The following is a 13,754-nucleotide window of genomic DNA, read 5'->3' on the forward strand; positions in this document are numbered from 1 at the left end:
CCACTTTTCATCGCCAGTCACAATTCGATGCAAAAAACCCTTTCTTTTGTGCCGTTGAAGCAGTTGTTCGCATGCCATAAAACGGCGTTCAACGTCTCTTGGCTTCAATTCATACGGCACCCAATGGCCTACCTTTCGGATCATTCCCATGGCTTTTAAACGTTTGGAAATGGTTGATTGATCAACTCCCAAAGTTTTTGCAACCTCTTCTTGCGTTTGAGCCGGATCTTGATCGAGCAATTCCTCCAATTCGGTATCCATGAACTTTGGCGGCGCACCCTCGCGTTCTTCGTCTTCCAAGCCAAAATCACCACTTTTCAAGCGTGCAAACCACTTCTGGCACGTTCGCTCAGATAGAGCATGCTCACCATAAACTTCCACCAAGATACGATGACTTTCGGCTGCTTTTTTCTTCATATTAAAATAATGAAGAAGAATTCCCCGCAAAAACACATTATTTGGCACGAAATTCGACATTTTCAAGTGTGGTAAAAATATTGTTGTTTACGCTTCAAATAAAAAACTTATACTGACGTTTGTGCCTTACGACAGTAGCTCTCCAATGAATGTTTGGAAATGTGGATCGATGGAATAATAATCAAGTTACGCCATCTGTTGTAAAACCGAAACGAACTTATTCATAGTCCTATTACAATTCTAGGCTGATTCCGAACGGCAGATATTTTTTATGAGAAGCCTTTTCGGGGCAGGAATACACTCGGCGGTTTGCCATTGTCTGCCAAGGGGCGACCAATATTAGGAAAGCTTTTTCTATTATTTTGGTGTTTCATGCACGCAGATTCGAATCTACGTACACCGAATGGTATTCACGCAAGGCGAATTGAGTATCTAAAGCGACGCCTTTGAAAAACAGTTACCTTATTTTTCGTGATTTTGACAAGTCTGACGTCAGCTCCTTTCGCAATACAAAACAAACGGAAGTAGGAGAAATTTCATGTTTGTGAAAATTCAGTGAATGGCTTGGTGGGATTGTGATTTGTGAGATTTGAGCTAATCACACTAATGAAAACGAAATGCCGTGTGTTAAAATGGGAACCACAAATTTATATAAAGCCCCCGAATGCAGTTTATTTGTGCTTTTATGCGGTAGACGCCTTGGCAAGAAAGTATGTCTGTGTGCGTGTAATTTCATGTGATTGGTTTTTTCCATTGTGACACTACCCATGTCTCCAGGCTTTATGCTTTATGGCGCAGAAGCATGGGTAGTGTCACAAAGCGATGCAGCCGCTCTTGGGGTGTTCGAGAGAAAAGTTCTTCGCAAGATCTTCGGTCCTGTGCGCGTTGGCGAAGACTACCGTTCAAGAATGAACCACGAGCTGTATGAGCTCTACGCCGACATTGACGTAGTTCAACGCATCGCCATCCAACGCCTGCGTTGGCTAGGGCATGTCGTGCGTATGGACGAAGAAGCTCCAGCAAAGAAGGTGTTCGAGGGCGAAGTCCAAGGGAGCCGACGCAGAGGAAGACCATTGCTCCGGTGGAAAGACCAGGTAGAGTAAACCCTATGCTCGCTTGGTGTACAGAGTTGGAGAAGGCGCGCGCGGAACAAAGGCGCCTGGAGAGAGCTAGTGAGTTCGGCCGTAACTCGGTAACGGGTTGTTATGGCCACCTAAGTAAGTAAATAAGGTTGTTTCCATTGCTTTCGCCTAATTTTTTTCTTCATAAACAAGTAATTCATGAGATTCATTGAGATTCAGAATCCGATAAATTCTTCTCTTGGGGCCATTTTTTGAAGAGCGAGGTACGAACTAAAAGATTCACTAGTCTCGAGGCGCGGAAAAAATTCATTGTCCTTGAGTGGGCCAAAATACCTGCAAGTCACATTCGGGCAGCTTGGGATTCGTTTCTGGGCCGTCTCAAGGCCATAGTCAAGGCAAAAAGGGGTCATATCGAGGAAAAAAAAGTTGATTTTTAAATTTGTACTTTTACATTTTTTACTTTGAATTGAATAAAAGTAATTTCACAAACTAAATTTATGCCCCTTTTTAATTGGTTACACTTCGAGTGCCGGACTCTATGTACTTCTCTTGGATAATACAAGATTCACTTGTTTAGCTTAATTTTTTAGATCAATTTGGCTCGCTTCATAAGTTTACATCAATCCACGGTGCAGCTACTTCAGAGCCATTTTTTCTAACGAAATATAAACTTCCAATTGCACTTTCATTAAATCCTTCACACCTCTACTTTTAAGAGTTACTGTACATTGAAAATTACAGTCGCTCTTGGTCAAACCAATAAAATGAAAAAAAAAAAAATAAATAAAAAAATTTCGCTTCTACTTTAACAGCCAGAAGAAAGCTTGTTGGTTTTTTTTTTTTTTTTGCCCACACTTTAACGATCTCAATGTACTTCTTGGTCAAATTTTATTGTCTGCTGCTACATTAAATTTATTTAGTGCGCGCGCGGAAGTTTCTGACAAAATGCTTTCACTCACATCCGATTTTCAGCCCAACCACAATACTGTCTAGACCCTTGTCCCCCAACTCGCTCCGCACTGCTGAACTGTTTCATGATTCTTTGTGTTTGGTAGGGGGTAGAACAACAATCGGAAGTGGTCGAAAGTTGGTGAATGTATTTTTTTTGTTTTTATTCTCTTCCGCTTGAAACTACAAAGATTCTATTGTTTCAGTGCTTCACTTGCGCATAGACGAATAGGCGACCAGGCAGGCAGGCCAAGCGCAATTGGACGGCCGTTGGTGTTGCACTTCATTGCTCAGCATGCCCCTTGCGACGGCAGCTGTTTGCTGTTTTGTTCAGCTTTCTACTACGAGTAGGATTGTCCATTGTAGTTGTCGCTTTGTGTGGCATTGTCCATTCATAACTAACGAAATTTCGCAAATTTCTTTATACTCTAGTATTTTGTTGTCTTCATCGTCCTACGTTGTGTTCATCACAACATCGTTGTCGTCCTTGCCATCGCTCATTGGTGCGCTTGCATATGGTCCAGGCGCTATCCGTTAGCTGGCAGACAATTTACTTGGTTCACTGCAATTTCTCTTCGTGAGATTTTTTTGTATACCCTTTTTGTGTGCACCCTTCGTACGTGCATTTTGCTGGTTGTTGGTATAACAAAAATTTCTTTAAAATTGTTTTGGTTACTTCCAAATTAGTTTCTGCATACCAACAATGGCGCTTTATAAAAATGTTGTCATTTGTTGCTCTCACCCGCTCACCCGCTCATTCACTTATTTATCCATTCTTTAATTTGTGCATTGTTGCTGTGCATTGCGTCGCTCAACTGTGCCAAATAGTTATGAAGTCTAAGCTGGGCAGTCTTCTGGTAGGCCACTTCTGGCAGAAGTCTTGTGGACAGCCGCCAGTTGCTTGTTGCTTGTAGTTTGCTAAACTTTGCATGTCGCCGTTAATACAATTTGTTTAGGGGTTTGCCCCAAGTTCCTCTACTGTACCAGAGTATTCTTATTTTGTGATGTTTTTAAAAGTTTCTCTTGGAGAATTTTCAACAAAAATTTAAGTTAAAGAAATGTTTGTGTACAACAATGCGCCAATTTGTTTTGTACACTATTCAATTGTGTTGCTAACTACAGCCGTGTGATGGAGTATTATTTTGAAAAACTTAGCTCAAATTATGCTTACATACATACATACGTCTATGACAATAGTTGTGTACCAACGGTCAGTGATCGGTTAGGTTAGAGTAGGTTGTACTTGGCTGATCCTGTAGATCGCACTTAGGCCAGAAACTGATTCATAGGGACACCAAGTGTTTGTATAGAGATTTTAAGAACTTTATATTTTGCCCTTACAGGGTCCGGCACTCGAAGTGTAACCAATTATATACATATATCGATGGTTTTTGAGAAAAGCGACACAACTCAAAATTAACTCAAATTCGGAGTTTTGCCGTTAAAAGCAAAAATCAACTACAGTGTTTATATATTTTTATCTGGAAAAGCTTCTTAAGCGAATCTTGAAGCAATGCTGAGAGATGGCGTTGGTGTCGTTTTGTCAGGTGATTGAATTGGCGTGTAACTTATCTAGAAAACTGACCCAACTCAGTATTTTGTATTTTTGAATTATGTCACTTTTCTCGAAAACCATCGATATATATATAATTGGCGCGAACACCCTTTTTGGGTGTTTGGCCGAGCTCCTCCTCCTATTTGTGGTGTGCGTCTTGATGTTGTTCCACAAATGGAGGGACCTACAGTTTCAAACCGACTCCGAACGGCAAATATTTTTTATGAGGAGCTTTTTCATGGCAGAAATACACTCGGAGGTTGGCCAATGCCTGCCGAGGGGCGACCGCGATTAGAAAAATGTTTTTCTGAATTTTGGTGTTTCACCGAGATTCGAACCAACGTTCTCTCTGTGAATTCCGAATGGTAATCACGCACCAACCCATTCGGCTACGGCGGCCGCCTGTAACCAATTAAAAAGGGCAATAAATTTAGTTTGGAAAATTACTTTTATTCAATTCAAAGTAAAAAATGTGTAAAAATAATTTAAAATTAAGAATCAATTTGCTTTTGCTCGATATGCCCACCTTTTGCCTTGACCATGGCCTTGAGACGGTCGAGAAACGAATCGCAACCTGCCTGAATATAACTTGCAGGTATTTTGGTCCATTTGCGGACAATGGATGCTTTCAGCGCCTCGAGACTGGTGAATCTTTTAGTTTGGACCTTCCTCTCCAAAATGGCATAAAGAGAATAATACATCGCCTTCGCGTCCGGTGAATTTGGGAGCCATTGTGTGGACTTTATGAAGTTCGGAACGTTGTTTTTTAGCCATTCTTGGTTCACTCGAACTTTGTGAGACGGTGTCGAGTCCTGTTGAAACGTCCATGGTCTGCTACCAAAATCTTCGTCTTCAAAGCAACCTCCAGAATACTTTCCCGATAATATTTTGCATTGGAATTGACGCCAGGCTCGATGAAAAAGATTGGATAGCGCCCATCTGCGGTTACAGCGGCCCAAACCATTACCTGTGGCGGGTGCTGCCGTTTGGTGGCCAATCGATGACTCAAATTCTCATCGGGCGGTTAAATAAACCCTGCCGTTTTGAGAGTTTACGAATTGCTTAATGCGAAAAATTTTCTCGTCAGAAAACACAATGTTCGAAAATTGGCCGCTTTCGGTCAAGCAAAGCCACTTCTTCGCTCTCTCAAGTCAGACTTGTTGCTGCTTTGGTGTGAGTTCATGCGCCTTTTGGAGCTTGTAAGGCTTGCCTTTGAGATCATTGAACCATTTCACGTGGCATGGCAGTCTTTTGATGCCCGCCTTCATGACGTTTCGCAATGCTACCGGTATCATTGTAACGAGTAATGGCGCGATAAAAAAAAACTTTATTTACTTTAAAGTGCTCGAGCTCACGAACAATTGCTGGTTGTGAGTTTCCAGCGAAATATAATGCGAGCGGTCTGTAGTTGGTTACGCTTGAGTGTGCGGGACCTTGTAAGATTTGCGATTGCTTTGGCTGTACCTTGTGCGCTGGAACCTAGTAGATTGTGGCTTGTTTCTCAGTTCCTAGGTCATCCGCCCTGTTCCGTCGTATGCAGTGTGAGTTTGTCATTACAGCTGCTATTGCTTTGATGGCTGATTGACTGTTAATGTAAAAGTTTATTTGAGATATAAACGCCGCTTGATTAGAGACCGCTGATGCGAACTTCGCGGGGTCCTAACCAGTTAAGGTGCAGGATGGCGCAACATTGATCACCCTCTCCTTAGATTATTTTTTTTTGTAAATGTCGTCGTAGTCCATCATATTTGATGAGTGAAGCGCACAAAAATGAAAATAAAGGTTTTTATCACACAAAATCTTTTTTTATGATTTATTTAAAAAGTTATTCGAAAACAAAACTGTATGATTAATTTTACCGCTCCTTGTATTTTCTTCTTCGGCAATCGACTCCTGCGCCAGACAGTGTGTGCCTATTTCTCTTAGTGATGACTGAAAAGTGCCGAGGTGCCAGCTATACCATCTTATTCAAGTAAATGCTTAAGATTCTACCCTTTTTTGAAACCTAATATTACATTTCTCTTTTAACTATTTGCATTTGGTTGCGATTAGAGTTGGATAAACCATTTAAGTAATTACCACAAGCGAATGAGAACTGTTTCCAGTCTCAACTCATTTTCACATAATAGCAACTACGAAAGTTCCTCAACTTACCTACATTCATTTACCGTATGCCGCGTTTCCTCGGAACTTACGTGGCTGCAACTTCAAGTACTTACACGCAGTTTTACATACGTAACTGTCTGTAATTTCGTTAATGTCGTCAGCTACAATTCGCCAATACTACTGCCACATACACTGGGACGGTTCCATACAAGAAAGTGCTCAAAAGGCGATTTTTAAATATTTACTTCATTAAAAATAGCGCTATAATTTCTTTAAAATGGATGTAATTCGCAATAGCGCTTTGGAAATGTCGAAGGTGATTATTTTTTAATTTTTTTTTGGTGGTAAAAATTCGAGAGAACTTGAAGCGCATCACATCCAGTACTTATACATTCGACTATTTCTATTTCCTTTAGCAATAAAACGCCTTATGGGAATCTTCTATTATCCGAAGTAGAACTAAAAGTCTTCTTCTGTAAGTTTCATCATTACTTGTGCCGCTTTCTGTTTCACGCCTTCACTGCCTTAATTTCTTCCATTTAAAGGAAATTTAACCTCAAGAAACAAAAAGACATCGCACGCCACAATTCGCGAATTCGGCAAATAAAGGGGACCTCAGGGACTCTGTTCCTCTTGAACGCGTATACAATCTTTTGTCCCTTGTCATACCGTTGTGAGCGCAAAAGAGAGAAGGAAAGAAAGGATTGGGAAAAGAAGTTATGTTGAAAGGTTATGAAGAAGAAAATCGAACGATTGCTATGATATTTATTTGTGTTAACCGCTTCGAACTGCTGTTCAAATTCATCAGGTGTGTAGTATATTCGTAGGCGTAACAAAAAAGTGATAGCTATGGTGTCTGAAACTCAGCCCGGCAAAAGCAGGATAGCAGAGGAGAAGGTAGTGAGATGATTCCACCTCACCCTCCTGACAGTTGCTGCAGCAAACATTCGAAGCAATACCCAGTCTCACCGTGTCTATACCTAATAGACAATGCTTAGAAAATACATTCACAAAATTCGAGAGCTGTGGCTTTGTAAGACTTAGAAGTTCACTCGAGTGATCTCGATGTACCCGTGGCCAGAAGGATCTTGAAGCTTGGCACGGTTGTTCACTAATCCAGCGCTCGCTAAGTTAACGTGAAGCCCATCTTTCCAGGAACAGATCATAGCCTTTCAAGGGTACCTGAGTCCTTTCGATACGCGGAGAAATAATCTCGAAGCTCCCTTGTTTAGCTGGTGCATCCGCCCTGCAGTTTTCCGTTATGTCCTTGTTAAGGCGAACCCAAATCAACCTAATATAGGATATAGTTGAAGGAAATGTCTGGCATTTTCCGACTAATTTCGTGGACACCAATAATGAGCCCGGGACTCTATCTGACGCTTGGTTGTTGGTTTAAGTCAGTCATTTGTCCTGTCTCCAAATTCTACACCCTGCCCACCCTTCTCTTAAGGGAATATGGGTGGAAAATGTCCCGCTCGGACGCAGACATGATGCACCCTTGAGCAGTAATCATATGAAGAACTTAAAGTTTCTCAAAGTATACTAAAATGACCATAGCTTAAATCTAACTTGTGGTCAGAGCACCTTCATCTGGTTGCGGCATTTTGCCTGTGTTGTCCAAGAACACCACATGCAACATTGCGTCAAGTGCTAGAGTAAGGGTGGTCCGAAGCACCCCACATATTCCAATGCGTGCAGATCTTTAGACTCTCTCCGGCTTCTTAAAAAACAACGTCTTCTCCAGCGAGTTCCACGAGACGAGGACTTCATACAACAAAATTGTCTTTTTCCAAATTTAACATTTTATCGGTGAAGTAAAGAAGGAAAATTCTAATGCAAATGAAGGCAATGACTATACTGATTTGCTTACTCCACAGCTGGTGGTTGTTGGCGGTTGCCGTATGAGTTAGGTTAGGTTAGGTTATGGTGGTAGTCGGTCTGCACGACCAACTCACTTAGACCTTACAGGTCCGTTGTGATACCACTGTGCTACACGGGAACCTCATTTATCTTCCTTCGTGGAACCATTTCGTGGCTCTTATGAAGCGTAGTATTGATGCCAACCCCACGCCAGACAGTTCTGTAAGAGAATTAAAAAAGTATTTACCTAGACAACCTGCTCTGATTTTAGCTAGGGCTGGACAATTGCAAAGGAAGTGCTCAACTGTTTCTTCCTCTTCCTCATCTCTGCAGCTTCTGCAATATTCATGGGAGAAAACTCCTAGTCTCGAGGAATGCCTGCCAAATAGCCAGTGACCGGTTAAACAAGCCACGACCTTCGATATATTGTCTCTTGAGAGACTAAGCAGTTCCTTTGTTCTTTTCTTGTTTATTTGCGGCCATAGTAGCCTAGCTGTTAGACACGTATCTTCATTTCTCCATGACCTATTGGCCTCTTGGATAAAGTGGTTTTTTATTATTAGTTTACTCGTGGCCATGGGTATTCCAATGGTACTTTTATCACTCAGCAGTTGGAGAGCGGTACCCTTTCTGGCTAGCTCATCTGCTTTACAGTTTCCCTCAATATCTCTATGTCCCGGAACCCAAATAAGGCTGACCTTGAATACGTCACTAATATCATTTAGAGCTGCCCGGCATTCCTGTGCAACCTTCGATCTTAGTAAAGCCGCATTCATTGATTTGATGGCCGCCTGGCTATCCGAGAATATATTTATAATCGTTTTTGTTACGGCGTGCGTGTTTAGGTATGTAGCCACTTCTTTTATAGCTGGTACCTCTGCCTGATAGACGCTGCAGTGGTCTGGTAGTCGAACGGATAGTTCCAGTCCTAATTCCTTCGAGAAAACTCCGTAGCCAACCTTATCGTCTAGCTTGGAGCCATCTGTATAAAAGTTTAATTCTCCCCTTCTCCATGGCCTTGTTGTATGCCACTCCCTTCTTGACGGTATACTCGTCTTGAAGAGCCTTTCGAAGGTGAGTCTAGGGATAGAGTAGTCTATTTCTTGTTTGTGACTATTCAGAGAGTGTAAAATGGAAGCGTGGCCAAAGCACCGGTTTGCCGTATGAGTACTTCGCACATATTTTTATCAACGAAATTATCAACTTCATTTAATGATTAAAAATATGTTCTAACACCTCAACACTTGACTCAATGTAGCTTTTTAGGGTGCTAAGTAATGAAGTTGCCTCCTTTGAATATGGAATTTTTAAAATGGTTTCGATTTTAGCACCATTCGCAAAAAGTGCCTTGATACCTCGATGCTCTCGTGTTTGCTCTCCGACATAAAGTTTAGAAAGTAGGATTTAGAACGGATAACTTCATAAACAACTCGACGGTTAAGACCGTTAGAAACATTAAGTTCCCTCGCGAGGGTTGTCATTGGCTTTGATTCGCGTCAATGATCGCTTGCACTTGTTGAATAAATTCTGCAGCTCGGATAATGTCAGAACGTTCTACGTGTTTTTTATGTTTTGGAATCGCCACCTGATGTTTCTAAAAAAAAACACTGGTTGGTTGAAGAGTAAGGAAGCAGAAGAAAAAAATGTGAATTATTAAGTGAACTACTTTTTTCATCCGATGTAATCTCTCTTCAATTTCAATACACTTACACTTACCTATTAAAATGATCCTCTACTGATTTTATACCACTTCTGATTTTCCGAAAGCTCTGCAGATTTTTATTGATTTGTTCATTAATCTGAAATGCATTTGGTATCAGAAATCCCACGCTTAATCAAACTAGGAGTTTTAAATGATTTTTGGTGTTATTGCACTCTTTGAACGCCTTGTTTTCACTTCACGATACAAAGTTGGTAATGACTAGCAGATTCATTTCGTATTTTCAAAATTTTCTACGAGTTTCTGTTGATTTAATAAATCTACCAAAATAAAACATTTTATCACTACAATTTTTCCTTTACATTGACACGTCAACTTCGAATGGCGTGTAAGCGACAAATAAATTCGCAGATCAAAAAAAATTTGTTTGTGCGTTCTATTGAATGAAGGTGAAGTCCAAAATAGACAAAACTGGCGTCATACAAATGTTTTTGATGGTCCCATCTTTTTAAAGAGTTAGTGCGTTGGAACTTACATTCTTAGCTGACTTCCAGTGAAAGCTTGATGGCATTCGGTTCAGTGGAAGCGAAGTTATTGCGTCTAAAGTGTCAGTATATTTGTGTCATCGGTACAAAAATGAGTTTCGAACAATCCTTTTGAATTGGTTAAACGTTTACGAATCCTTTGAATTGATGAAAAAAGTCCATGGCGATGATTGTCTATTTCGTACCAGAGTTCATGAGTGGTTTACACGTTTCAGAGATGGTTGAGAGGGCATAAATGACAATGAAAAAAGTCAGTAATCACTGAAAACTCCATCGAACCGAAATAATCGTTGAAATTCATGGACTCGGAGTTGAGTATCTCCAAAATGTCGATTTATCGCATTTTAAATGATCATTTGGGTTTAAGAAAGGTCTGTGCGCGTTTCATTCCGCGCAGGTTAACTGAGAACCAAAAATTGCTGAGAATTCAACATTCATTAAAGAGGCAAAAATAGACGAGAACTTCCTTTACAACGTTGTAACGGGTGATGAAATGTAGTGCTTCCAACATGAACTTGAAACGAAGCGTCAAAGTGCCAAATGGAAGGCCCCAGACGAGCCACAACCCAAGAAATCGCGCTTGGAGGAATCCAAAATCAATTCGATGCTCATTCGTTTTTACGATTCTAAGGGAGTTGTCCACAAGGAGTTCGTGCCAACGGGCCAAACCGTCAATGCAATTTTCTATCTTCGTCCAATTCGCCCTTAATACCACGAAGGAGAAAGTAGGCGCCTGTTGAACGATAATGCATCATCTCATCCATCCACTCTTGTGACTGATTTTTTGACTACAAATCGCATTTTAACCATCAATCACTCACCATATTCGCCTAATATGACTCCCTGTGACATTTGCCTATTTGGAAAATTGCATTTGGCCATGAAAGGAGAAAGGCTGGTACCGACATCCTGAAGGACATTACCGTTAATGACCTGAAACACTCTTTCGAAAAGCTTTTAGAGGGGACTATATATAATAAATAAACTCGAAGTTATGAGTATAAAGCTTCTGTCGTTTCTATATTAGCTCAGTCTTGTTTACTTTGGTCTTCACTTTATACCTATTAAAATGGCGTCTACATTTTGATTCCTCTTCACTATCAATACTTTTCAACCAATCTGTAAGTACAAGTACGTGTTTACTATATTGTTGGTTAGTACCAATACTTTTTTTTAATATAATATTTTTTTTTAATATAATATTTTTTTTTAATATAATATTTTTTTTAATATAATTTTTTTGTTTGAAATAATATTTTTTTAATATACTATTTTTGTTTAATATAATATTTTTTTAATATAATTTTTTTGTTTTAAATAATATTTTTTTTAATATAATAATTTTTTAATGTAATATAATATATTTTTTTAATATATATTTTTTTTTAATATAATATTTTTTAATATAATAATTTTTTTTAATATAATATTTTTTTAATATAATAATTTTTTATTTTTTTATTTAATACGTATTTTTTTAATATACATTTTATTTAATATTATATAATTTTTTAATATAATATTTTTTTTAATATAATCGTTTTTTTTTAATATAATATATTTTTGATGTAATATTTTTTTAATATATATTTTTTTTTTATTTAATTTTTTTTTTTAATATTATATAATATTTTTTTGTAATATATTTTTTAACATATTATTGTTTTAATTGCTTGCATGTGTTTGAAAATTTTTAGTTAAACCTCTCATTCACATTTTTTTACTTTTGAGCATCGAATTTTATGCAGCGGTCCCAATGTGCGCCGCATTTCCGCGTTTTACAGCGCAGCGACTGAGGAGTTCTAGTTTTTCACAAAGACTCCACTTCCTTTCACTTGTTCTTTTTGTTCTTTTTGTCCTTTTTGTTCTTTTTGTCCTTTTTGTTGTATTTGAATTTTAATTTCTTAACACTTAAACTCATCATTTGCACGCTATGCTTTTACACCGCCTTATGTATGTAGGAGCATCTCCTTTGTGCATTTTCCGCACTTCTTAATACGTTTTTATGTATGTTTGGATAATAACGTTTTTTTTCTTTCTTTGCTATTTCAGTGAGTCGCTGAGTGTGCAATGCTTCCACTGGGTGTTAACGCGCATGCAACACGATATGGATATGATAATCAGCGACAAGAAGCAAGCGCGCGTCTGGTCGAAGCGCTTGCATGTCGCACTACAGGTGAGTATCTGCAAGTACTTGAAAATGCTTATTTACATATCTACGTATGCGACTGCAAATTTACTTACCTACTATGAATATAACCGGTTGCACTTTTCGCTGTAGCACAGTTGGAGATTTGGCTGCAGTGGCGTGTCTAAAAACTTCTAAGTGAAGACGCACAGAGCTTGTGATTTATTAGCTAGCAAAAAATTAGTTTAAGCGAGTTGTGCTTAGTATTTTTATTGCTGCTGAGTATGTTATTCTTGGCCCGGAAGATTGACCTAGAAGATTGCCCGGAAAAATTGGCTTAAGACGTTTTTGATAAGTTTTAGAACATCACTCGAGCTTGATTGGTTACTGGTCTCACATCCACCATAATAACTTTGTACGAAATATGCTACTATTAATAGCGAATTCCTATGTTTGAACTACTGGTTCAGTTTTTTGCTGATTAAGATCAGAAGCTTTACTAGCGCGATTAGAAGTTCTAAGAGGCCGAGCGTGCTTAACTATTTTACTAAAGATGATTACTGAACTGTTAGAACTTGTCGTGGCGACAAAATTGTACTGTGTCTTAAATCAAACATGTCTACGGATGACTAGACGGAGGGAAGAGTTGGTGGGGGACTATTCTGTAAGAAGCTCCTCATAAAGTCCAAATTTAGCTTTCCGGACCGCTGTAGTGTTTTCCAAGCGGAGGTAGCTGCAATTAAGCAAGCATTGGATTGGTTGCTTACTTCTGTAATAACTGTAAAGAATTTAAACATCTACTCCGACAGCCAAGAGGCAATTAGGGCTTTGTGCTCGTTGTTTGTGCCTTCGAAATTAGTCGAATGAAGTGTCAGGCTTCTCTCTCGACTGCATCTGAATACTTCGTGATTAAGCTCATCTCGGTTTCCGGCCACAGCGGCATAGAGGGAAACTATTGGGCTGATGAGCTGGCTAGACAAGGACCCTGGAGACGGTTTCATCGCCAAATGAGAGGATTAGGGTTCCTCTGAGGACCTGTGGTCTACTCCCGGAGAGATGGGCCTCGCGCCAACTCAGCAAGCGCTGGAATAGTGCGCAAACGTGCAAAGTCGCGAGATCTTACTAGCCATGGGTGGATCGGGGCGCTCGAGGGAACTTCTAGGCCCAACAAAGCCGGAGATCTCAAATTTGGTGGGTATCCTTACCGGTCGTTGCCTGTTAAGTGTCCATGCGCTGAGACTTGGGACTGCTTGAAGCCATTTCTGCAGAAGTTGTCTGGAGCATGAGGTGGAATCATCTCAGCATCCTTTTTTTGACTGACATCTCGCCTCTCATTTTTTTGCTGAGCTTGCGGTTGTTGCGGGTTTAAATATCATGTGCCAGGTGAATTTCATCTGTAGCTTGAAGCAGTTAATTAAAAAGTAATTAGCCACTGTTGGTCGTCATCCTTCTT

General features: G+C 39.7%; 1 protein-coding gene across 1 annotated transcript in view; it reads left to right on the top strand.

Annotated features, from left to right (window-relative positions):
* LOC128855461 (protein timeless homolog) overlaps positions 1-13,754 on the top strand; it is a 163,465-nt gene that overhangs the window by 57,935 nt on the left and 91,776 nt on the right. Inside the window, exon 6 of the mRNA XM_054090387.1 lies at positions 12,226-12,349. Within this exon, the coding sequence (XP_053946362.1) occupies positions 12,226-12,349 (124 nt within the window). The remainder of the gene's footprint in view (positions 1-12,225; positions 12,350-13,754) is intronic.

This window comes from Anastrepha ludens, chromosome 2 (genome assembly GCF_028408465.1).
Source record: "Anastrepha ludens isolate Willacy chromosome 2, idAnaLude1.1, whole genome shotgun sequence".
Taxonomy (NCBI): Eukaryota; Metazoa; Arthropoda; class Insecta; order Diptera; family Tephritidae; genus Anastrepha; species Anastrepha ludens.